At 40.1% G+C, this 26,411-nt stretch overlaps 1 gene segment (V, D, J or C); it reads left to right on the top strand.

Annotated features, from left to right (window-relative positions):
* LOC104649873 (immunoglobulin kappa variable 2-28-like) overlaps positions 1-22,607 on the top strand; it is a 63,455-nt gene extending 40,848 nt beyond the window's left edge. The window contains 1 exon segment of the V gene segment in view: positions 21,953-22,607. Coding sequence covers positions 21,953-22,284 — 332 coding nt within the window.
* The last annotated feature ends 3,804 nt before the right edge of the window (positions 22,608-26,411 follow it).

A 26,411-nucleotide genomic window follows, 5' to 3' on the forward strand; every position in this document is an offset into this window, starting at 1 on the left:
GTTCCTGACTGGTTACTAAAGAGTACATTCATTTTAGAAGGTGTACGTTTTACAATATAAATAAAAACTTGAAAAAATATGTAACTGCAATCAGTATCTTAAAGGAAATAATGAAAAGTTGCTCAAAATGTGTCTATATAACCATGTACTTCTCTGTGATTATTTCAGGATCCAGTGGGGATATTGTGATGACCCAGTCTCCACTCTTCCTGCCCGTCACCCCTGGAAAGCCAGCCTCCATCTCCTGCAGGTCTAGTCAGAGCCTCCTGTATAGTGATGGAAACACTTATTTGAATTGGTTTTTGCAGAAGCCAGGTCAACCTCCAAGGCGCCTAATTTATAAGGTTTCTACCAGGGACTCTGGGGTCCCAGACAGATTCAGTGGCAGTGGGTCAGGGACAGATTTCACACTGAAAATCAGCCAGGTGGAGGCTGAGGATGTTGGGGTTTATTACTGCATGCAAGCTCTACACTTTCCTCCCACAGTGGTACAGCCCCGAACAGAAACCTCCCTGCTGGGTGTCCCAGCTGCTCACATGTGCTGCTTGTCTGGGGAGCAGCTCAGCAGGGTCTCTGAGTCTGCAGAAGAGGAGGCTGTTGGAGAATTCAGGGCAGAGTTTGCTGCTGAGGACTCTGTCTGTGATGACAGGTGCATGCCACTAAGCATGGCGAATTTTTGTATTTTATGTAGAGTCGGTGCTTCACCATGTTGCCCAGCCTGTTCTCAAACTCGTGGGCTCCAGCCACCCACTTGACTTAGCCTCCCAAAGTGCTTGGAGTATAGGTGTGAGCCATTGCGTCAGGTCAGCACCCCTGTTTATGTTCCTGTCACCTGCCACAGCCATGACTCTCATAAGCAACAGGAGAGTAGGGCCCTGTGAGTAAAAATTTGAGATGAAACGAAAAGAAGAATGGAAGCTCATCTTAATCCTCCTTCCTTGCTTACATTTTTTAAATATCCTGAGCAAAACAGCCAGCCAACTGATCATCTCTGGCAAAACATGTTGAGTACATCTTAGGGTTTAACAGTTTTGGGTATATTTTAAAGAAAACATTTGGTTATATGTGAAACTGGCATTTTCTCACTTTTTAAATTCCTGCTTCTTCTATTTACCATTCTTCTCCACTCCCTGAGACAGTAGAGACAGGACTTTCCACTAGTTTTCCTCAGGGGGAGGTGGCTGAGGACAACCAGTAACATCTTGGTTGTGAGTGTCAAATAGATTTTATAATTTCAGAGCAGACACAAGATCCTAACACTAAAATTCTTTGATTAAAATTAACCTCCTGTGGATTGAAAAAGGAGTTCTTGAAATTTTGAAAGGTGGTTTTAAAAATAATATGTGTATACTAGAAGATGCAGTATACTAAAAATGTGGTATTTTCCATGGATCACTGAGAAAATACAGGACGGTGTAAACTTTTTTATTTTCTAAAGCTCAGAATTTGGGATTGGGCAGACTGCAGGAATGGGAGCATGAAGAGAACACAGGAGAGGTCAGCTCTTGTTCAGTTAAATTTCCCTTGGCTTATGGTGGGTGGGGATGTGGCTGGTGGTGGGCACGGTAGTTGATGATGTAGATTAAAAGGAGCCAAATACGCCACTTGTGAAGAACCACAGAGTTGAAGGCACTGCTGCCTGGCTTCCTGGGTGGAGCCTGTGCCACTGGGAGTCCCACAGGAAAGTAATTTCTTGAGCAAGTATTTAGGTCTGTGATCACAGAAGGTTTAGAGAAGTCCCTGTACAAGCAGATCTGAGGTCATGCCACTCAATTCTAGTTAAAATACAACAGCCAAGCAGAGCTTCTGAAACTCCTTCTGCCCCTAGAGGAGTTTAGCAGAGATCACTGGTTGTGTCTGGAGACCTCATAGGCACTGACATGCTGAGCAGAAGGCCCAACAGGATGTAAGCCAGCAGGTTTTGATAAATGAAAATTTTGCTATTCAGCTGTCATAAAAAATAATAGAAGGTTTGAAATAAGAAAATGTATTATTTTGACATGATGTTGTCATTACCCAAAAATAAATTTGATTTTCATATTCTAGTAGTAGGTGTAAAGAAAAATCTATGATTTGCATGTATTCATTTAAAATTATGCTCCAAAAATATTTATGAATTAATCATGGGCATGAGGTGATACGATTAAATAAACGTTCGTATCCAAAGGGCAAAATGTCTTCTTTCTGGTTAAAAAAATGAATCACATTAGAAATGATTTTCTATTCTAAGATGATGGATCCTGTGGTGAGTGAAGTTAAAATCTATTTCCAAGCAGAAATGTAAAAAAAAAAAAGCATGGAATATAGGAAGAAATTTATCACGCATACAAAAAATGACAAGTCTTTAGAGTACGTCTCCATTCACAAGTGAAAACACACATTCAACTCAAAATCTATTTATTTCACTCTCACAATCACCAGGTGGAGACTATAGGTAGTATAATTAAATTGCATTCTTAACTAAAAAGTACAAAAGCAAAGAAAAGATGGTTTATAGAAAAGAGTTTGTAAAACAAAGAATGACGCATTTATCTAAGGTATTCGCAAGTGAGGACACACATCTCACCAGAGTTTAGGGACTTCACCATCACAAACCACTTTGTCGCCTGGAAATTCTGTGCATCATTCTGTGAGCAGGACAGTTTTTGGGACATTGAACAGTGTGATAACCCCAAATACAAAGCTCCCAAAGAAACAGCCTCTCAGTGTGGCAGGAGAGGCTGTGGTACCGAGAGCTGTGTTCACAGCAGGTGAATTCAGATGGGCTCAGGCAGATGGCTGGAGAGTCTTTGAGGAAGAGGCCATATGGCTTCAGTCACAGGTACATGTTCCTTTTCTGTGTGAAAACCGGCCAGGGCTGTCCAGGGCGCCTTCCAGAGCCTCTTCCTTTCTAACTACTTGCGGTGCTCTAGCTCCACAAACCCTCCAACCTTGGCTGCCATGCAATCCCAGGAGCAATCACTGAAGTTTTCTGCCGTCCTCAGGGCTGCAGGGATCCCCAGTCACGTCACTGAGAGGAGATTCTGGTGTGTCCTGTCCTCACCTGCTGCCACTGATGACCTTCAGGGAACTACTTTTTGCTTTTGCCAAGTGACCCCACTCTCACCAACCATCAGGAGGATAGAAAGTGACCTGCACTGCATGAATTTTGGCTAATGAGCAAGTCAGAGCTCGCGGGAGTCACGTATGTGCAGCTCATAATGATATCATGTAGGAATCCTATTTTGACTTTCCCTATCTCCCAGTTCTCTCTGAGCAGTTACTCACTCTCACCACTGGCTTTAAGATGTTCCTCTTCTTAAGAGCGGTTACTCACTGACCACCCACTCTAAGATGTTCCTCTTATGAAGCTTCTAAAGATTTTTATTTTTATTTTTATTTTTGAGTCAGGGAGGCCCTTGCTCTCTCACCCAGGCTGGAGTGCAGTGATGCCATCTTGGCTTACTCCACCCTCTGCCTCCTGGGTTCAAGCAACTCTCCTGCCTCAACCTCCCAAGTAGCTGGGATTACAGGCACCCACCACCATGCCCGGGTAGTTTTTGTATTTTTAGTAGAGATGGGGTTTCACCCTGTTGGTGAGGCAGATCTCAAACGCCGGACCTCATGCGATCTGCCTGCCTACCTTGGTCTACAAAATTGCTGAGATTACAGGTGTGAGCCACTGAGCCCATCCCTAAAGATGTTTTTAAGACTCATATGATTCTGATGGTAGAATTCCAGCTGTGTGCTTGCCATATGCTCACATTTCTATTAGTAAAAGACCCTTCTTTTGAGTGTAATTGGCTCTTTTTAAACTAGTTTGTCAGGGTTGTGGTTCAGGTGATTGATTTTAAAACTTCCTTGCTAAAGTGCATGAATATTGCTAGAAATGAACTGTGTTTGCATTCCACAAACGTGGATACACCGTGTTTACTTTTAACTTCTATTTTTGTTTTTCTTTATTCCAAATTATATTTAGTAGCATTTTACTTAGTTTTAAAATATGTGAATTTTTTTTGATAAATGTCTTTTTTAAACTAATTTTTATGTTTCCCCAACTTTAGGGGAATAAGAGGTCGTAGATTCTACTGGTGAAATGTACAGTAGTGAAGTCCGGGCTTTTAGTTGCCCATCACCCGAAGAGCGTACATCGTACCCAGTAGGAAAATTGCCATTCTTCCTCTTGGTGCACCATCTTGCCTTCAGATCACTCTCTGTTGCCCCTATTACAATTCTTTTGGTCATGGAGAATTTATTTTTTTGTATGATTTATGCCTGTCTAATTTCACTGAAGTATCCTGTGGCCCAAATTATTATGTATGTCAGCAAATGTTTTGAAAATCATTTGCTGGCCGGGCGCGGTGGCTCACGCCTGTAATCCCAACACTTTGGGAGGCCGAGGCGGGTGGATCACAAGGTCGAGAGATGGAGACCAACCTGGTCAACATGGTGAAACCCCGTCTCTACTAAAAATACAAAAAATTAGCTGGGCATGGTGGCACGTGCCTGTAATCCCAGCTACTCAGGAGGCTGAGGCAGGAGAATTGCCTGAACCCAGGAGGCGGAGGTTGCGGTGAGCCGAGATCGCGCCATTGCACTCCAGCCTGGGTAACAAGAGCGAAACTCCGTCTCAGAAAAAAAAAAAAAAAAAAAAAAAAAAAAAAAGAAAGAAAATCATTTGCTATGGTTTGGTGGAGTGTTCTCTAAGTATCAGTCTTGTCCAGATGGTTGACAGTGTTGCTCAGGTTATCTGTACCTGCACTGGGGTAAGGGGTAGGGCTATTTGCACTGCAATCTGGACCTGCTACAGAGACCTTTTCTACCCTGAGCCACACTCAAGACTGGAAGACTTTCATGTCACCTGGTGGGCCATACCTGTATTCTAAGGGGCAGATTATGTAGCTTCTAGAAACCAAGAAAGGCTTACTTGTGGCTTGTTTTAAAGACAAATGAACACATTAAACACACTGGAATGGAACAGTTCTTCCTGTCATCATGAACTCTGATTCTCTCTGTTGATATAACACACATTACAGTGGCCTTGCTAATGGGCACATATTTAGTGCTGTTCTATGGCAACTGTGGAGATGAATGCCCAGATACGAGGTGCAGTGCAATACCAGCTGTGAGAAATCAGCCTCCCAACCACAGCCACAATATGACAAGGCAGCTGCAAAGAGTCCCCAAGTAAGTTTCTGATTATTTTCCTTGTCTTGGTGTAGTATCTGCATTTGCTCGCTAATGAGGAGAGACTAAAATTTGACATCATGATATCCTTGATTCTATTTCACTAATTTCCATCTGGTCTTTCTGTCAGCCACTGTCTAGGGCACTAAAGCCAAATTCTCCACAGATATGATTATCTTTTTCCAAGTGCTAGTTAAAGGGTTTTTTTTTTTTTTTTTTTTTTAGATTTGCCTAGCAAATTAAAGATTTTAGCACTATGAATAGGGTTATGCAAATGATGCCATTCTCTCAGTCTCTCTGCAAATGTTAACATGAAGGTAAATCTCATAACAGATTTCTCATTATTTTACTTTTCCTTTAGAATTCCTGAGTAAAATAAACTGTTATGAGAAATACTATGAGTTTTGTTTGAACCCTAGACAGACTTACTGAAATTTCATCCCTTAGCATCAAGCCAGAAACCAAAGACACTGGTTTTGCTTAATGGCATACTCACAATGATGATGATGAACTAAATATTAGCTTCAATTTTCCACAGAATGCATAGGCTTCTCCCTTTTATTCTGACTGACATTGTTAATGTTTGTATGATTAGTTTTCCTGGGGTAACAGATTAATATACATTCTCATATTCGATTTTAATTTCTTTTTATGGCTGTTAGGATTCTAGGATACAAAAGAAACAATTTTGTAGGTTGAGGATATTTGTAATTTACTAAGGTAAGGATATTAAATATGGGTAAAATACAGCCAAGTAAGTGTCTAGCAAGAGATTATCCCTCTAGTCTTTGTTAACCTTGATAGTTGCATTCCTGACTGCTCTTGGGAGGTCAGAATTTATCTTTCAAAATTTTGTTTTATTACTGATTCTTTGTTCTCTTCTTCCTTGGAGGCAGTTTATAAGAGCCAACTTCTAGAGTACAAAAAGCAAGGGCAGTTGGTTCTTCATGGAGCATTTACACTTGGGTGAGCCTTAGCTCCAGCCCAGAGCAACCAAGTAATAATGAAGTTCACTGCTGTGATGTGAAGCTGCTGCTTCCAGAAGGGCAGAGTCACTATTTCCAGCTGTCAGTGCAGAGACTGTGTTATTATAATTAATTATTATTATCAAATAAAGAACTAACATTAAATAATTTATTCAGTTCTTATCTGTTTCTTATTCTGAACTTTTGATTTTTACTAGCAGGAGATAAAAGGAAGAAGCAAAAATATCATTTCAATTGATTTTAGGAATCAGTTTAGGTGAGTTAGTTTAACCGCTGACTTTTCCTGAGAGTCTTAAAGTTTCTTTAATAATAATTAATGTAAGTATCTTATGGATTTTATAATTATTTGATATGAAAAAAAGCTATGAGTATGAGAACTCTAAAATTGTATTCTCAATTTTTCTTCAGGTGAATTATCTTATCTAGTTAAAAGAAAAAAGTTACTTTACTTTGTTATCTTGTAATATTCACACCAATTCTCATATCAACTGCAGCTTCCACTACTGTTTAAAAGGCTAAATTCTCTAATTCAGTCTCTAGAAACTTTTTGGGTTTGCCAACTTCCCATCTCTCAAGTAAACCAGGGTTTATTATGTGGTCAAGAAGGCCAACATCACATTCAAACAGTGGAAAACGTTACTAACCTCCTAAGCATGCTGTGGTATTATGGAGATCTACTTTTGAGTACAGAAGACCCTTTTTTTAAAGGGGTGAGAACTGAGAGGTAACTTTAAAGACACAGAACGCTCAGGAAGGAAACAGAACCATTGCCTTACTTTGAGCAGTTTGTTGGTGGGTGACTTGGGATCCGCAGAAAGATTAACAAGCACAGAGGAGAAGTTCACCAAAACATTTTTTTCCAAGAAAGAGTAAAGAACAATAATTGAAACATTTGGTAACAGGTTCAGCTTAGACAGGTCTAGAACAGGGCCTGAAGGTGCAACTTACAAACAACCCTGTTTCTTCCAGTGCTGGAGAGATGGATTCTCAGAAGCAGGAGACATATTCACGGAGCTTCCTTCTCTGAGCTCTCTGTGTTTCAGAATATTTATCTATGAATTTCTGCTCCTGTGAGTGACAATTTACAGTTAGGAGGATAATGCAGACAGCTTCATCCCCAAGTGTCTTGCAGCCAGGAATCAGGCACAGGACCTGTGTCTTCACAAAGGGGTGCTCCATGGGTGGCTTGATCTTAATTCTCATTTAAAGAGAAACTCTTCCCTTTAATCAAAAAGAATATTCACTGTGCCTCAGGTGAGAAACAGGCCTCTGTATTTCCCATTCTCATCCATAGTAGTGTTGGTTTGGATAATTTGAACTGATGCAGTCTGTAGAACAAAGTCTACAGGATCAGAAACTGATACATAAATGAGCCAAAGATGGCCTGTGTGTCCTGGCCCCTATGTTGTTTAATAAAAACTGGGTTTATTTCTCAATGGCCTGTTCCAAACTCAAATTTACCAATGCAAATATTTTAAAAACAGCTCCCTCAAAATATTTTTAGCCTTTTAGAAAATACTTTGCTTGTCCAGAAAATTTCACCAATATCTGCCAGGAATAAGAAAAACCCCAGTTATGAAACTCCGCTGCTGTGTGGCATCTCTCAGACGCATAACCCGTTCTCCAGTGTCTCTCCCGTTTTGAGAAGCAACCCTGTCACCTTATTCTCTGCACAGAGTCCTGCTGTGAGGGACTTCTCTCTGCAAACCTGTCAAAGCTTCGCCCAGTAAAGTTATGTGTGCGACTGCCCCCCTGTGGTCAACTTTTTCCTTGATCGGCCCTCAAATTCTTCAAATCCCCTACAAATAGGATCACAGTAACCACCCCAAACACTGACTCAGAGTCATAAACAAACAATTCCACTTCTAAGTCTCTTTTCCTAGGACGTATAAATAATGCATTTGCTCTCAATTTTATGGACCCCAATCTAACCTCATCAGGAAAAGGAGAAACAGCCATAATAAATCCCACCCGTATATGTCCTCCCTCATTCAGGTGACCATGGTTAATGTTAAAGACACACAGAGGCCTGCTGCACACCTAGATCCTAATGGAGCTGGTTCTGACGCCTTCTGATCTGTGTCCGCTGTAGAGTGACCAGCTTTGTCTGCTGTTGTCAAAGCTTTGGCATAAAGTGTCAACAGATAAGAGAGGGAGGTTTCTCATCACGATTAGTAATATTATTCTTTAAGTCTATAGGTAACACAGAGTAATTTCAAAGCTCTTTTCTGACTAAAACAGATCTTTACAATATTTCACATTTTATGGTTATATAAGGCAACAGAACCTGAGATTATTATTATTTTTTTTAATCACAGTGGTAGCCTTCTTAAAAATTTATTAAGTCTCATAGAAAATAGCAACTCTATCTTAAATTAAAGCATCTTAAAGAACACTTTGGAAAAATAACATTTTCAAGAATTGGCTTTTAGTAAAAAAAAAACATGGCAAATATTTTTACCGTTATTCATTTTCCTACTATTCAAGTTTCCATATCGGATAGTGGACAGAACTGATTCTTCATTTAATACCCTTTCAGAATAATTATTTAAAACTTGCAGTAAGATGGATCATCTTGTTCTATTTAAGTTAGGCTTATTATGGTTTGTGTTTTCTTTTTTCCTTCAGCCTCTGAATTTTCTTATTTTATTATCATTATTAATTAGTAGTCTGACTTTTTGAATTAGAATTGGTTAATAACATAAGAAAAGAAAAAGTCAGGTATAGTAAAGTTACTACATTTATTGAGAAAAGAGAAAATAAAATTGAAATAGTAAAATATGAGCCTTTATTCCAATCCAACTTCTTAAGTACAATTTAATCTCCTTAACCTACATTATTGCAATGGAGTTCAATATTTAAAGGTCAATATCATTGTTATTCAATGATCTTTTCAAATCTTGTAAAAAATGTCATTCTGGCAGATTTTCCGGAAGAGATTTAAACCAAACTTTCTCTGGAATCTTACCTAGAATTTCATTTGTTTGTGTTCTTGGGCAATTAAATATGAATTTTTGGTAAATTACCCAAGTTTACATAGCAGTGCAAGGTAGTCTTTCAATTGTTCATGGATTTTTTTTTTTTTCCAGAGATGTGACTGTTCTTGTGATGGTATTTGGCGTCAGCACCATTATTGAGGAGCTGTTCAATTAAACATTAAGCACGTCACTAACAAATGAAGAAAAATGAGGTTGTTTCCCTTTGTAATGATCAGCTGTGGGGCCAACTTACATCCCTGAGCTGTGAGCATCTTTACATGAAGCGATCCAAATGTCAGTTTCAGGTACAGGTTACCCTGAGACATAAGACTGTAATTTCAGTCCTTGCTCCTCTCACATAGAACATTTTCTTCTGAACTGCAGACTCACTGCTGTGGCTGCACCACATCCAGGCTGGGGGTGACTCAGGTTTCACTCAGAGTTGGCAAGAACCTGGAAGCCCTGATAGAATTTGATTCAACATGACCAGAAAGACTTTGTGAAAAGAGTTTTCCTAGGCATCACTTGGAAAAACATCGTGTAATATTATTTTTTATTTGTTCTGTGTCATTACCAGAGGAAATTCTTCTCCAGAAGAGCCTGCTGGTGAATCTTGTATATGTGAGGCGATTATGATGGGATATATCCCAGATTGAGCAGTTTGTCGCCAGGAATTTTATATTCACTGGCTGAGACATAACATTCTTGCCTCCTTTCCTTTTCTTTACACTGGACTTTTGGCTCTAAATGTAGAGACTCATATCATTCTCCCTGTGAGGTCCTTGGATAGAGTGCTCTTACGGGGTTCACTCACCAGGTGCCAAGGAAGGAGAGGTTCTAACACTTGCATTGCACAATCTTGAACAGTTATCCTGGAAATAGCAGATACCAGGCAACACTGCAACTGGCTCAGGAGCTCTTTGTATTTGCAGACCCTCTGCCCGTCAGTGGTTGTGGGATGGGGCTGTTTTCTTCTCTAGATTGACTGTGAGTGAGCCATGCAGGATGGCATTCACCTCCCAGAGATGCATCCTAGAAACACACTTCTACATTGTCAGGGGCCTTGTGCTTTCTCAGTGTGGCATGCACTACGCAATCTGTCCCTGCCCAGGGTCCCAACTTTCACAGTCAGAGTCTTCTTCCCTTGACCACAGGCAAACTGGACTTGAGCTATGTTTGTTTTGTTCCAATGAACATTTTATGTCACAGTGTTCCCAGAGGAGCCATTGCTCCTACACCACTGACCCTTTCCACCCCACTGCACCCACCAGGTTATTTGCATATTGTCCCCTAGGGAGGACCTTCCCTTGCGAGTGTGGGATAAAAGCTCAGCTCTCACCTTGCCTTGACTGATCAGGACTCCTCAGTTCACCTTCTCACAATGAGGCTCCCTGCTCAGCTCCTGGGGCTGCTAATGCTCTGGCTCCCTGGTAAGGAGAGAATTAAAACGAGGTGGGAAAATGCGGTGGGAAGGTGAGCTCTGGGGGCTCCACAGCTTCCTACATTTATTTCAACCATGTGTTACAGGCATATAGTCTATGTTTCAGGAAAGATAATTCATATTTTTGTTTTATGAATAATCAGGAATACCCTCCCAGGAACAATGACCAGCACTCTGATACCGATTTTGAAAATAATGAGTGTCCTGCTGGCTAGTAAATGACAGGTTTATAAGAGAAATTATACTTTTCATGATATAAATTACAACTTGAAAATATATGTAACTGTAAATCAATATCTTAATGGATATCATGAAAGTTGCTTATAATGTGTCTATATAACATTGCACTTCTCTGTTGTTATTTCAGGATCCAGAGAGGATATTGTGATGACCCAGACTCCACTCTCTCTGTCCGTCACTCCTGGAAAGCCGGCCTCCATCGTCTGCAGGTCTAGTCAGAGCCTCTTTGATAGTGAAGATGGAAACACCTATTTGAATTGGTACCTGCAGAAGCCAGGCCAGTCTCCACAGCTCCTGATCTATGATGCTTCCACCCATGCCTCTGGAGTCCCAGACAGGTTCAGTGGCAGTGGGTCAGGCACTGATTTCACACTGAAAATCAGCCGGGTGGAGGCTGAAGATGTTGGGGTTTATTACTGCATGCAAGCTCTACACTTTCCTCCCACAGTGGTACAGGCCCGAACAGAAACCTCCCTGCTGGGTGTCCCAGCTGCTCACATGTGCTGCTTGTCTGGGGAGCAGCTCAGCAGGGTCTCTGAGTCTGCAGAAGAGGAGGCTGTTGGAGAATTCAGGGCAGAGTTTGCTGCTGAGGACTCTGTCTGTGATGACAGGTGCATGCCACTAAGCATGGCTAATTTTTGTATTTTATGTAGAGTCGGTGCTTCACCGTGTTGCCCAGCCTGTTCTCAAACTCATGGGTTCCAGCCACCCACTTGACTTAGCCTCCCAAAGTGCTGGGAGTATAGGTGTGAGCCATTGCGTCAGGTCAGCACCCCTGTTTATGTTCCTGTCACCTGCCACAGCCGTGACTCTCATAAGCAACAGGAGAGTAGGGCCCTGTGAGTAAAAATTTGGGATGAAACGGAAAGAAGAATGGAAGCTCATCTTAATCCTCCTGCCTTGCCCACATTTATTTAAATTTATTGAGTAAAACAGTCAGATAACTGATCATTTCTTACAAAACATGTAGAATACATCTTAGGGTTTAACAGTTTTATGTACATGTTAAAGGAAATATTTGGTTATATGTGAAATTGGCATTTTCCCACTTTTATAATTCCTGCTTCTTCTATTTACCATTCTTCTCCACTCCCTGAGACAGTAGAGACAGGACTTTATACTAATTCTCTTCAGGGGGAGCTGGCTGAGGACAACCAGTAACATCTTGGTTGTGAGTGTCAAATAGATTTTGTAATTTCATAGCAGACACAAGATCCTAACACTAAAACTCTTTGATTACAATTACCTCCTGTGGATTGAAAACGGAGTTCCTGAAATTTTGAAAGGTGGTTTTAAAAATAATATGCGTACACTGGAAGATGCAGTATACTAAAAATGTAGTATTTTCCATGGATCACTGAGAAAATACAAGATAATGTAAACTTTTTTATCTTCTAAAGAATAGAATTTGAGATTGGGCAGACTGCAGGAATGGGAGCATGAAGAGAACACAAGAGAGGACAGCTCTTGTTCAATTACACTGCCCTTGACTTATGGTGCGTGGGGATGTGGCTGGTGGTGGGCTTGGTAGTTGATGATGTAGATCCCAAAAGGGGCCAAATATGTTTTTGTGAAGAACCACAGAGTTGAAGGCACTGCTGCCTGGCCTTTCTGGGTGGAGCCTGTGCCACTGGGAGTCTCACGGGAAAGTAATGTTGTGAGTAAGTATTTAGGTCTGTGACCACCGAAGGTTTAGAGGAATCCCGGTACGAGGAGACCTGAAGCCATGTCACTCAGTCCTGGTTGAATCGCAACAGCCAAGCAGAGCTTCTGAAACTCATTCTGCCCCTAGAGGAGGTCTAGCAGAGACCACTGGTTGGCTCTGAAGATGTCACAATCACTGACATGCTGAGCAGAAGGTCCAGCAGGGTCTATACCATCATGGGGGCAGTGCTGATGGAGACCGATGTCCATGATTCAGAAATGTTTTTAGGATGCTCTGTGCAGTTTTGGGGATTTGGAAGAACAGACTGAGTCTGTGGGAGTTTTATGTTCTTCTAGCTCATCACCTCCAGCCTGCCTGATGACTCGGACCTCAGCAAATGCCCCATGCAGGACACAGGCCATGTATAGAGGCTGCCCTGAGCAACACCTCAGTGCCAACCTGATTTATTTTTCCCAGGAGATCTCCTGTGCCTGTGCCAAGACAGAGCTTGTGTTCACATGCAAACTTGGCAGATATGGCAGGAGGACAAAATGCCAGGTGAGGATCAGCTCAGCTGGAAGGGGTTCTGTCCACTTTGGAATTTTAGGTCACTTAGTTCTCATTTCTTCCACTGTTCTCTGGTGTTATTTATTTATTTATTTATTTATTTTTTGAGACAGAGTTTCACTCTTGTTACCCAGGCTGGAGTGCAATGGCGTGATCTCAGCTCACCGCAACCTCCGCCTCCTGGGTTCAGGCAATTCTCCTGCCTCAGCCTCCTGAGTAACTGGGATTACAGGCACGCACCACCATGCCCAGCTAATTTTTTGTATTTTTAGTAGAGACGGGGTTTCACCATGTTGACCAGGATGGTCTGGATCTCTTGACCTTGTGATCCACCCGCCTTGGCCTCCCAAAGTCTCTGGTGTTATTAATATATACTTTTGTACTGTTTTCTCTTCAGGCTTTTGCAATGGTTCTTTTAGTCTTTCAATCCCTGTATCATAGTCCGAGAATAAGAGCATTCCTTTTGAAACTTACTAGTCATTTACAAATGATAGTCTGGGTACTAAATTATTATAAAAAAAGAAATAAAATGTTTTGAAATAAGTAAATGTATAATTTTTACACGATATAGTCATTACCTGAAAATAAATCTTACTCTCATATTCTAATAAGTGATGGGATGAAAAAAGCATACTTTGCATGGTGTCGCTTAAAATAATTCCTCAGAAATACTTGTAAACTAATCATGGGCATATCAGCTTAATTTCATGAGGTGACATGATCAACGTAATGAATTATTTGTACCAAAAGGACAAAATATCTTTTTGCTGGTTAAAATAATAAACTCCACTAGAAATGATTGTCTATTCTAGAATGATGAAGTCCATGGTGAGTGAAGTAAAATTGTATCCCCAAGCAGAAATATCAAAAATAAATAAATAATGAAAACATGTTATCCAGGAAAGAATTTGTCACACATACAAAGAAAGACATGTCTTCAGAGTACTTTTGTACACAAGTGAGAACACACGTCCAACAAAAATTGTTGATTTCACTCCCACAATCAGCAGTGTGGAGACTAAAGATAGTACAATTAAAATTACATTCTTAACCCAAAAGGCCAACAACAAAGAATAGAAAGTTTACAGAATAGCTTGTAAAATAATAAATGGCAGGTCTACAGAAGATATTCACAAGTGAGAAAACATATCTAGCCAAAATTCTACGGATTTCACCACCACAAACACCACTTTAGAGCCTGGAGATGCTACACAGTCTCCTGTGAGCAGGACACCAGGACCCTGCACAGTGTGATGGCCTCAAATGAAGTTCAGCCTCTCACTGTGGCAGGAGCAGCTGTGGTGCCAGGGGATGAGTCTCCAGCAGTTGGAGTTAGGTGGACTCAGGGAGATGAGTGCAAAACCTTTGAGTAAGGAAGAGGCCATGAGGCCACAGTCACAGGCATAGCTTCGTCCTCTGTGTGAACAGGGCCAGGGTCCTCCAGGATGCCTTCCAGAGTCTCCTCCTTCCTCCACAGTTAGGGCACTCAAGCACCACAGACCCTCCAGTGTTGGCTGCCACATCCTCCCCGGAGCAGCCACTAAATTTCCCTGCTGTCTTCATGGGTGCAGGGAAGCTCAGTCATGTCACTATAAAGGGAGCCTAGTGTGTCCTTTCCTCACCTGCTGCCACTGATGCCCTTCATGACACTTCTACATGCCTTTGTCAAGTGACACCACTCTTACCAACCGTCAGGAGGATGGAAAGCAGCCTGCGCTGAATGATGTTTGGTTTATGAGCAAGTCAGAGCTCACGGGAGTCTTATGTGTGTGCAGCTCATAATAATATCACAAAGGAATCCTATTTTGACTTTCCCTGACTCCTCACTGTCTCTGAGCAGTTACTCACTCTGCCCGTCCACTCTAAGACTTTCTTCTTGTGAAGCTGCTAAAGGTGTTTTCATTTGGAGACTGATACGATTCTAATGGTGGAATACTAGATGTGTGCTTGTCACAGCCTCACATTTAGAAGAATAAAAGACCCTTCTTTTGACTATCATTTTTCATATTTTTCTAGTTTGTGAAGATTACATTTCCAGTGATTAATGTGAAAACTTCTTTGCTGAAATGCATTCATATTGCTGTAAATTAACCACATAAATTTGGATATGTGATGTTTACTTTCAGACCAAAATACTTTATAATTTACATTTTTGTTGTTTCTTTGCCCCATTACATTCAGTAGTACTTTAGTTTCAAAATACTTGGGTTTTTATTGACAATTTTTAAAAAAAAACTAATTTCAGTATTTCAGTGGCTTTATGGGTAAGAGCGTTTTTTAGTTACGGTGATGAGTTATATAGCAGTGAACTTTGGAATTTAGTTACCCATCACCCAAATAGTGTATCTTCTGCCCACTAGGTATTTTTAAATGCCTCCTCCTTCTCCCACCAACCCCATTCTTATAACTTTCTGTTTCTGATTTCTAATACAATTCCCTCAGTTGTGAATCATATATTTTGTATGATTTAATCAGCTTAATTGTATTGAAATATCTTGTGGTCACAAATATAATGTATCATTAGCAAATGTTTTGAAAAGACCATGGAATCTGCTGTGGTTTGGTGGGGTGTTCTCTAAGCATCAACCTTGTCCAGATGGTTGAGAGCATTGTTCAAGTCACCTGTATCTGCACTGGCCCAAGGGGCAGGGCTGTTTGCACTGCAACCTGGACCTGCTTTAGAGCCCTTTTCTACCCTGAGTCCCACTCATGACTGACAGATATTCATGTTGTCTGGTGGGCCAAAGCTGTATTACATGGGGTAGAATATGTAGCCTCCAGAAACCAAAAAAGTCCTACTTGGGGCTTCCTTATTTTAAAGACAAAGCCACTCATTGAAAATACTGGAATGAAATAGATATTCCTGTCATCCTGAACTCTAATTATCTTTGTGTTGATGTAGCACATATTACAAAGGCCTTATTAATGGGGACACCATTTAGTGCCATTTGATGGCAGCTGTAGAGATGAATGCCCAGATTCAAGATGCAGGGCAATACCAGCTGGGGTAAATCAGCCTCCCCAGCATAGCCACAATAGGACTAGGCAGCCACAAAGACTTCCCAAGTTAATTTCTGATTATTTTCATGGTCTTGGTGCAGTATCTGGACTTGTTCTCTATTGAGGAGGGTCTAAAAATTAGTGTCCTTGATTCTACTACAACTTTCATCTGGTCTTTCAGTCACTCACTAGGGCACTCAAGTAAAATTCTCCATAGATATGATTATTTTCTTTCAAATTCTAGACAAAATGTTGTTTTTTGACTTCCCTAGCAAAGTAAATATTTTAATGCTATGAATATGGTCATTTACATTCCATCTTTCTCTCAGTCTTTCTGCAAATGTTAACATGGGACAAATTTCATAATACGTTTCTCATTATTTCCCTTTTCATCTACAATTTCTGAGTAAGATGATCCACTATGAGAAAATCTAGGAAGTTAATTTTAACCCAAGACAAAATAGTTATATTGAAATTTAATACCTTCAGAAGCCAGAAACAAAAGATACTGCTCTTGGTTTATGACTTACTTAGGATTATCATTGACTAGTAAATATTTGCTTTAATTTTCAAAAGACTCAATAGGCTTCTTCCTTTCATTTTGCCTTATGTAAATAATTTTAGTATAAACTGTTTTCCTGTAGTAACAAATTAGTAAACCTTCTTATTTTCAGTTTTAATTTCTACCTAGGGTTGCTAGGATCCCAGAATACAAAAGAAGCCATTTTCTAGGTTGAGGATGTTTCAAATTTCCTAGGGTAAGAATATTAAATATTATTAAGATACAGCTGAATTAGTTTCTAGCAAGAAGTTATGTTTCTAGTTTTTTGTTAGACATAATAGTTTTATTCCTGACTGCAATGGGAGGTTAGAATTTATTTTACTTTATTACTGATGCTTTTTTTTTTTTTGCTAGTAGATATTTTAGAAGAGCTAATATCTAGAAGTATTCCAAAGTAAGGGCAATTGGTTCTTCATAGAGCATTTACACTTGGATGATCCTTAGCTCTTGCCCAAGAATGACCAAGTGATAATAAAGTTTATTACCATGATGTGAAGCTGCTGCTTCCAGAAGGGCAGAGTCACTATTTCCAGCTATCAATGAAGACTGCAATATTATTATTCACTTTTATTATAAGACAAAAATTGAGCACTAAATACTTTATTCAGCTCTTCTCTGTTTCCTTTTCTGTACTTTTGATTTTTGTTAGCAGGTGATGAAAAGAAGCAGTTAAAAGAGAAATTCAGTTGATTTTTAGGAATCAGTTTGAGTTAATTTGATCCCTAATTTTTCTCAAGAGCCTTAACAACTTTTAATTGTTTCTTAAAACCGTTTAATATGGAAAAAAAAAACAAGTATGAGAATAAGAACTCTCAAATCCTATTCTCATGTTTTGTTTTGTTTTTTAACAGGTAAATTGTTTTACCTAAGTTAAAAGCAAGTAAGTTATTTCACTTTGTTGTCTGGTTATATTCATTCAAATTCTCATATCTAGTGCAGCTTCTATTACAGTTTAAAAGGCTAGAATCCCCAACTCAGTACCTAAAAACTTCTCAGGGTCTTCACTTCCCATTTCTATACGGTCCAGAAGGCCAACTTCACATCGAAAGAGTAGAAAAAAATTATTAACCTCTCATGCAAGTTGTGGTTTTATGGAGACCTATTTTGAAGACAGACACCCCTTTTTTCAAGACTGTGAATTCAAAGGGAACTTATGAGACACAGAATGTGCAAGAAGAAAACAGACTCATCCTTTACTTTATGTAGTTAGTTGGAGGCTGTGATGGATTCTGTAGAGGTATTGGTAAGTACAGCACCGCTATATGGATAGTTTGATAGGATTTCTAAAAATCTTTTCCAAGAAAAAGTAAAGACCAGAATTCAAACATTTGGAAACAGGTTCAGATGAGTCAGATCAAGAACGGGGCCTGAAGATTCAGAAAAGTCCAACACGTAAACAACGTGGTTTCTTTCCATGTTTGGAGAGAGAGATTCTCAGAAGCAGAAGATAGACATTTGCGAAGCCTACATTCCCTGTGCTCTCTCTCTGTGTTCCAGAATTTATCCATGAATCTATGCTCCAGTGAGTGACAATTTTAGTTAGTGAGATAATGCAGACAGCTGCAATCCCAGGTGCCTGGGAGGCAGGAATCTATTCACAGGACCTACAGCTTCACAGATGAAAGTTCCCTTTGTGGGTGACTTGGTCTAATTCCCATCCAAGCGCAAGCTCTCACCTTTAGTTTAAAAGAAGGTTCATTGAGGCTCAGGTAGAAAATATGCCTCTGTGTGCCTCAGCCTCATGCATAACCATGTGGGTTTGCACTGTCTGGACTAACACAGTCTGTAGAACAAAGTCTATGCAATATACAACCGTAGTTTATTAATGAGAATGCGATGTTGTTTATTTCAAAACTGTAGGCTTATTTCTCCATGGCTTGTGCCAAACTCAGATTTTAAAATGTAATTGTTTTGAAAACAGCCCAAATAAGAATGTTTTTAAATTTTAGAAAATACTTGCTCTATGTGTCCAGAAAACCTCACCCATATCTGCTAGCAATATGTAAGATACGCCCCAGTTTATGAAAACCTTGAACTTAGTATGACCCTCTGTAGCTCACTGATGCAGAACCTCCCCACTGTGCTGCTGTGTGGCATCCCCTAGCTGCATAGACCCTTCTCTAGCACCCAACCCCTTTTGAGAAACAACCCTGGCACCTTATTGTCTGGACTGTCTGCTGCTGGGAGGGACCTCTCTCTGCAAATCTGTCAAAGCTTCATTCAATAGAGGTCATGCATGCTGCTGCTTCTGTGGTCATCTCTTTTCTTGTGGTTAGCCCACACATCTGTCAACCCCACTGCAAACATGACTGACTCCTGGTAATGAACAAAAACTATTCCACTTTCAAGACTCTCTTCCAAAATCATTTCAGAAACACCGTTGCTTTCAATTTCATGGATCCCAAACTAACTGCATGAGGAAAAGGAGACACAGACACACTAAACCCCACCTGTGGAAGTCTTCTCTCATTCAGGTGACCATGGTTCAGATTAGAGACGCACAAGGCCTGCTCCCACCGTGGGTCAAATGGAGACTGTTCTTGAACCTTCTTGTCTGTGTCCACTGTGGAGCGACCAGCTTTGTCTGCTATTGTGAAAGCCGTGGCATCATGTGTCAACAGATAAGAGAGAGAGGTTTCTGTTTAGAATTAGTAATATTGTTCTTTAAGTCTGCAGGTAAACTAGGGTAATTTCGAAGCCATTTTCTGGCTAAAAAACATTTTATAAGATTTTATGTTTTCTGAATATGTCAAGCTACAAATTATGAGATTTTGATTAAAATTCTCAGTGGTAGCCTTCTTAACAGTTCATTAATTCTCATAGAAAATAGCAATGCTCTCTTAAATTCAAGAAATCTTAATGCTTTGTAAAGATAAAACTTTCAAGAATTGGCTTGTAGTAAAAGAAAACATGTCATAAAAGAAGACAATTTTTTGAATGTTATTTACTTTCCTGCAGTTCAAATTTTTGTATTAGATAACAGATAAAATTGATTACTTATTGAACATCCTTTCAGAATGATTATTTTAAACTAGCAATAAAAAGGGCCATTTTGTTCTATTTTAGTTAGGCTGTTTATATTTTATGTCTCCTTATTCTATTCCTTCAGCTTCTGATGTTTCTGACTTTTTTTTCACTATCATGATTAAGATTCTGACCTTTACAATAATAAGAAGCAGACCAGAATTTGTTGACATCATAAGAAAAAAGTCAAGTACACAAAATTTGAAAAATGTAATAAAAGAAAAGAGTAAATAAAATTTTCACAGTGAATTATGAGACTATAATGCCAATCTATATCTTTTAGCTCTTTGAAGGTCAATATCATTTTTACTGAATTATCTTTTCCAATCTTATTAAAAAATGATATTTTTGTAGATTCCTCAGAAGATACTCAGACCAAGCTTTCCTCTGGAATCTTACCTACAATTGCATTTATCTGTGTTCCTGGGCAATTAAATATGACTTTGTGTTAAATTACTCAAGGTTACATAACATTGCAAGCTAGTTTTCATTGTTCCTGGATTTTTTTTTTCCAGGAATGTGACTGTCCTTGTGAAAGTATTTAGTGTTGGCACCATTATTCAGGATCTGTTCAAGGGAATATTAGGCACATCACTGACAAATAAAGAATAGTAGGGTCGTTTTTCTGTTTAGTGATCAACTGTATGGTAGATTCACATCTCTAACCTGTGAGCATTTATACATAAAGTCAAGAAAATATCAGTTACAGGTACAGCCTACCCTGAGACATAAAACTGTGGATGCAGTCATTGTCTTTCCTACATAGAGAATTTTCTTTTGAACTGTGGACTCACAGCTCTAGCTGCACCACATCCAGGCTGGGGGAGACTCAGGTCTCACTCAGTTGACACGAACCTGGAAGCACTGACAGAAACTGATTCCACATGACTAAGGAGACGGTGTGGGAAAAGCTTTTCTAATCACCGCTTCGAAAAACATAATGCAAAGTTATTTCTTATTTGTTCTGTATCATTAACCTAGAAGATTCTTCCCTTAAGAGAGCCCCCTGGGCCACACGGTAGCTCACACCTGTTATCTTAGTAATATAGGAGGCCAAGGCAGGCAGATCTCCTGAGGTCAGGAGTTCAAGATCAGCCCGGTTAACATGGTGAAGCACCATTTCTACTAAAGAAAAAAAAGAGCCCTCTGGTTAATCCTGTATACATGAGATGATTATGATGGAATAGATCCCAGATTGAACAACTGGTCTTTATATTGACTGCCCGAGGCATAAAATTTTGTCTCTTTCCTTTTTTTCTTACATTGGGCTTTTGACTCTGAATGTAGAGGCTCACATCATTCTCCCTATGAGGCCCTTGTACAGATAACTCTTATGCAGTTCACTCACCAAGTGCCAGGGTAGGGTAGATTCTAACATTTGAATTGAATATTCTTGAACAGTTGTCCTGGAAACAGCAGATACTAGACAGCCCCTGAACTGGCTCACGGCTGGTTTTTATTTGCAGGCTCTCAGTCCAGCAGTGATTGTGGGGATGGGACTGTTTCCTTCTCTAGATTGACTGGGAGGAAGTCAAGCCAGATGGTACTCACCTCTCACAGATGCATTCTAGACACATATTTCCACATGGTCAGGGTTCTCTTTTCTTCTTAGAGTCATGCAGTGACTCTAAGAAAGTGGGTCCCTACAGAAGGTCCCAACTTGCACCTTCAGATCCTTCTTCCCTTGATTGTGGGCAAACTTGACTGAATCTATCTCTGTTTTGCTCCAAGGGACATCTTATATCACATTATTCACAGAACAGACATTCCCCCTGCCCCATCAACCTTTTCCACAACACTGCACCCACCAGGTGATTTGCATATTGTACCCTAGGGAGGATCTTTCCTTATGAGTCTGAGATAAAAGCCCAGCTCTAACCTTGCCTTGACTGATCAAGACTCCTCAGTTCATCTTCTCACAATGAGATTCCCTGCTCAGCTCCTGGGGCTGCTAATGCTCTGGCTCCCTGGTAAGAAAAGAAAGAGATGAGGGAGAAGAACTGGGTGGGAGGTGAGCTCTCTGGGCTTCACGACTACACTTGTTTATTCCAATAATGTGAGAGTCACACGGTCTATGCTCCAGGGAATGGAATTCATGTTTGTCTTATAAGATTCACCTTCAGGGAATGGTGACCAGTGCTCTGAGTAAGAACTTGAAAAAAAAAAAAAAAAAAAAGACTTCCCTTCTGGCTAGTAAATAATGGGTTTATTTTAGAAAGTCTACTTTTCATGATATGAATTAAAATTTGAAAAATGTAACTGTAAATCAATATCACAAAAGAAATCGTGAAAGTTGCTCATAATGTATCTATATAACCTTGCAGTTCTCTGTTATTATTTCAGGATCCAGTGGGGATATTGTGATGACCCAGACTCCACTCTCCCTGCCCGTCACCCCTGGAGAGCCGGCCTCCATCTCCTGCAGGTCTAGTCAGAGCCTCCTGCATAGTGATGGATACACCTATTTGGATTGGTACCTGCAGAAGCCAGGCCAGTCTCCACAGCTCCTGATCTATACGGTTTCCAACCGGGCCTCTGGAGTCCCAGACAGGTTCAGTGGCAGCGGGTCAGGCACTGATTTCACACTGAAAATCAGCAGGGTAGAGGCTGAGGATGTTGGAGTTTATTACTGCATGCAAGCTACACAAGCTCCTCCCACAGTGGTACAACCCTGAACAGAAACCTCCCTGTTGGGTTGACCCAGCTGCCTGCATGTGCTGTTTGTCTTGGGGAGCAGCTGAGCAGAGTCTCAGGGTTTTCAGAAGAGAAGGCTGTTGGAGACATCAGGGCAGGTTTTGCTGATCCATGAGAGACTCAGCAGCACCTTAGATTCTACACGTTAAGGCCCCACCAGTGGCCACAGCCTGGGGAAGGCATCAGTAGGAGAATTCATGGGGCCCACATGCCCTGTGAGCAACCAGCTATGAAGAAGGGAGAGTGAATGAAAACCCACATCCTCACCCTCTCTGTCTTGCCCACATTTGTCAAGCACATGCAGCTGTCAGACTACAGATGCGGTTTAGTGACAATACAAGTGGAACACATATGGGAAATGACTAGTTTGGGGTTTACTTCATACACGATGACACTTAGTCATGCTGGGAAATTGATAGTCTCTTGTCTTCCTAATTCTGCTATCTGACTCCCAGTAAACTTTCCTCTCCAGTGTCTTACAGGAAAAAACATTCTACACAAGCTGTCTGCAGGAAAAATCATTCTACACAAGCTGTCTACAAGTGTTCCTATGGCTGGGAACACTTAGTAAAAATATTTAACGTTGGATTATTCAGATAGACTTTGTAAACTCATGGCAGATATGAGATTCTAATGCCAAAAGACAAAAGTGGCTTTTGAAAATAAACCACATAAACTCAAAGATGGAAAATCGAAAGTTTATTTCAACTACAAAAGGAAATATTCTGAATTATGTGTGATTTTTATTTATCTTCCAAATTCTAAAAGTTTTGTACATACTTAGGCTAAGTACTATTTTAGAGTAGAAATTTATTACTGTGTTTTCACAAGAAAATATTTCAAAGAATGCAGAAATGCATTCTTTTTGCATGGTTACATCATTACCTGAAAATAAATCTGAATTCTATGTTTCAGTTGTCAATGCATGGTGCTTCAATGCTTTTCATAGATTATATTAAATATAGGGCTCTAAATGTTATTGAATTGAATAATGATTCATGTGAGCTATGTGTCATAACACCATGTGGTAGACACAAAATAACGACTGAATCAACAGAAGAAGATCCACTTTAGGGTAAGGTGTAAAGTATACTTGAGGTGATTGTATATTTCAAGATAAGAGATGGCAAGATAAATGCAATTAAAATTCTAAAGTTCCATTTCAGTTAGGTTTAAAAATTGTGTGGCAGTATTTTTATAGATATCAATCAGACTGGAGCCCTCAAATTAAAAAATAAAAGTGACAAAATATGTTTTTAAAAATACTGATAAAAGCATCATTTAACGTAAAAGGCCTTATACAGAATGCAGTTAAAGAACCTTTTGGAAGGCCGAAACATTTTACTGGGACAGTCTAAAGGCAACTGGTTCATTTACATTAGCATTGGAAAGAGATAGAGAGGATAAGAGGCTTTCCCAATTTAAGTCTGTTTACCCCACAGCCCTTTGTCTCTATTCTAACTGTTTACTCACATAAACTTTGTGCTGGATGGTCCTCTCAGGGGGAGCTCAAAGGGGAATTACCATTAATAGTGTTTTACTCTGGGCCTGGAACATAAAGCTTTTATCATTCGTAAAACCACTCTTTTAACCATGTTAATTATCCAAAAGTGTGTTAACTTAGAATCTCTGTTGTAAAATCTCCTCTGAATAAATGTGTGGGTGGACCAGGGGTCTTGGTTGATTCACTGCATTTCACTCTCTGAAAGCAGCCCATGATCATCTTCAGCCCACTTGAATCACTGAACCAGGTACAAGAATACATTTACTCGTTCATCCGTTGTTGAGTCAGGGTCTGCTGGCCAGACCTCTGAAGGTGGTAGTCAATGTCTCAATAAAGTGTGGTGGGCATGGTGGCTCACGCCTGTAATCCCAGCCTTTGGGAGGCCAAATCAGGAGAATCCCCTGTGGTCAGGAGTTCAAGACCAGCCTGGTCAATATGGTGAAACTCTCTCTCTACTAAAAATACAAAAATTAGCCAGGCTTGATGGCACACACCTGTAATCCCAGCTACTAGGGAGGCTGAGGCAGGAGAATCACTTGAAACCAGGAGATGGAATTTGCAGTGCGCTGAGATCATGCCACCTCACTCCAGCCTGGTCAACACAGTGAGACTCTGACAAAAAAAAAAAAAAAAAAAGGAACACAAACTGTTAGTAGTATGACCTGGAGCTAAGCAATGCTATCGTCTTATTTGGCCCTCATGTGGTTGACAGCATCTAAGGACCTTGAAGTTTTGCTTTGCTGTAAGACACAAGATTAGTCCCAACTCATTCAAGATGGCTAGGTGTATTTAACAAACAAATGAACAAACAACTTATATAATGCTGATGTAACAAAGGGCTACACATCCAAAACAAAATTGTGACAGTTAAGCAATCCCCTTAACCTGAGAGAAGATACAAGGAGAATCAGAATTGGCTCTTACAAAGAAGCCTCTAGTTGCAGTTGATCAACTGGGACAAGGTTTCTGTGTCTGTGCCATGACGGTGCAGAGGCAGGCAGATGGCTGTGGTGGTGTCCGTGGCTCCGCTCCACGAGGTCACTCAGGTGGGCTGGAGACCAAAACACAATCCATGCACAGCTCTCCTCCTTCTCACAGTCGCTTCCCTCTCCACCATGGATCCTCAGAAGCATGAGTGGAACAGAGTGAACAGAAAGCTGTTTTCTTCTAAAGATCAAAAAAAACTTGAACATTCAAATAGGGATAGATGTTATTTTTGCTCAAGAACACATTTAATAAATCTTCCATTGAGTAGATCTGATTATAAACCCAATTTTTTTTCTGCTTTAATCTTGAAAGGTATTTGTATGATTTTTGGAAATAATTTTTTGAGTGTAAAATTATATTTTAAGCAACTTATTTTAAGTTGTTATTTACCATTTGATAATTACTCCTAAAAAGTCATCAATTTAAAAAATGTAATCTGTTGCTCTAACTGTCCTCCACTGAGAGTAATTTGTCTTTTTAACCTCTTCAGACTCATTTTAAGCTCTTAAACTTGCCTTTTTAAAAACAGATTTATGTTGTCAATTTATTATTTATGATGAACTGATTTATGTATTTATTTTTGCTACCACAAGTAGAGGAGTCCTACAAGTTGCTATACCAACGATTGGCCTCTAGATGGCAAAAAAAACCCCATAATACACAAAAGAGAGACACGTTCTTAGAAACCCTGGGAAAGGAAGACGGCTAGTGCCCCTTTAACAACTTGGAGCCCCAAAGGCAAGAATGGTGTGGAACATGTGGAACAACTGGAAGGAGACACCAGGGTGCAGAGTTGTGGAGAGCCTGCTCTGTACTGAGACCAAAAGTCCAGCCTTGCCTCTCACTACTGCCTTGACTATGTCCACATCTGCTAATTGAATAATGTCTTCTAAATTCATGCCAAAGCCCTAATTGCTGAAGTGTAAGACATGAAATAGGGGATTATATGCATCTTCCCAACACCAGCATGAAGCTCAGGAGGGAGACTTCTTGTTTTCTCTTAGTATTTTACTAAGCAAGATTTTGCCTCTGCAGCACATTTCCCTTTCCTGATTGTCTCTCTTTTAGCAGAAGACTGCCCAGCTGCTTCGCTACTGAGTCTCAGACTCTTACCCAAAGCCGTCAGTCTAGTGTTGCTGTCTTCCTTCATGCTATTTTTTTCTTTGTTTTCTTGTAATCCTCTTAGCAATAAAATAATCACTTTTTTATTTCTAGCTATTAAAGATATTATCTTAATTACAGTGATTGCCTTCAGAATGACAAATGGACTTTCAAAATGATGTTAAGAGATCCAAATCCATGTGCTTCGGAAGTTGCATGACGCCCTGCCTAGCATGGGTGCACAGTGACTTCCCCAGAGTGTTCCATGCAGCTGGACCCACAGACTCCCCAGATGGCTGAGGGTTGTCATCGGCTGTGTGCAGCTCATGATTGGAATAGATGATCGGATATGACTTAATTTACCCTTCTCCCTTTAAAATTCAGGCACAACTTGACCAGCTTTTAATATAAAAACAGAGACCTTGAGGCTGACAAAGCAAACTCTTTGTAGCAAAAAGATACCAACATGACAGATACCAGGTCCTGGGAGAAATCAAAGCATCTTCCCCAAGACAT

The sequence above is a fragment of the Saimiri boliviensis genome, chromosome 1 (assembly GCF_048565385.1).
Source record: "Saimiri boliviensis isolate mSaiBol1 chromosome 1, mSaiBol1.pri, whole genome shotgun sequence".
NCBI classification, from domain to species: Eukaryota; Metazoa; Chordata; class Mammalia; order Primates; family Cebidae; genus Saimiri; species Saimiri boliviensis.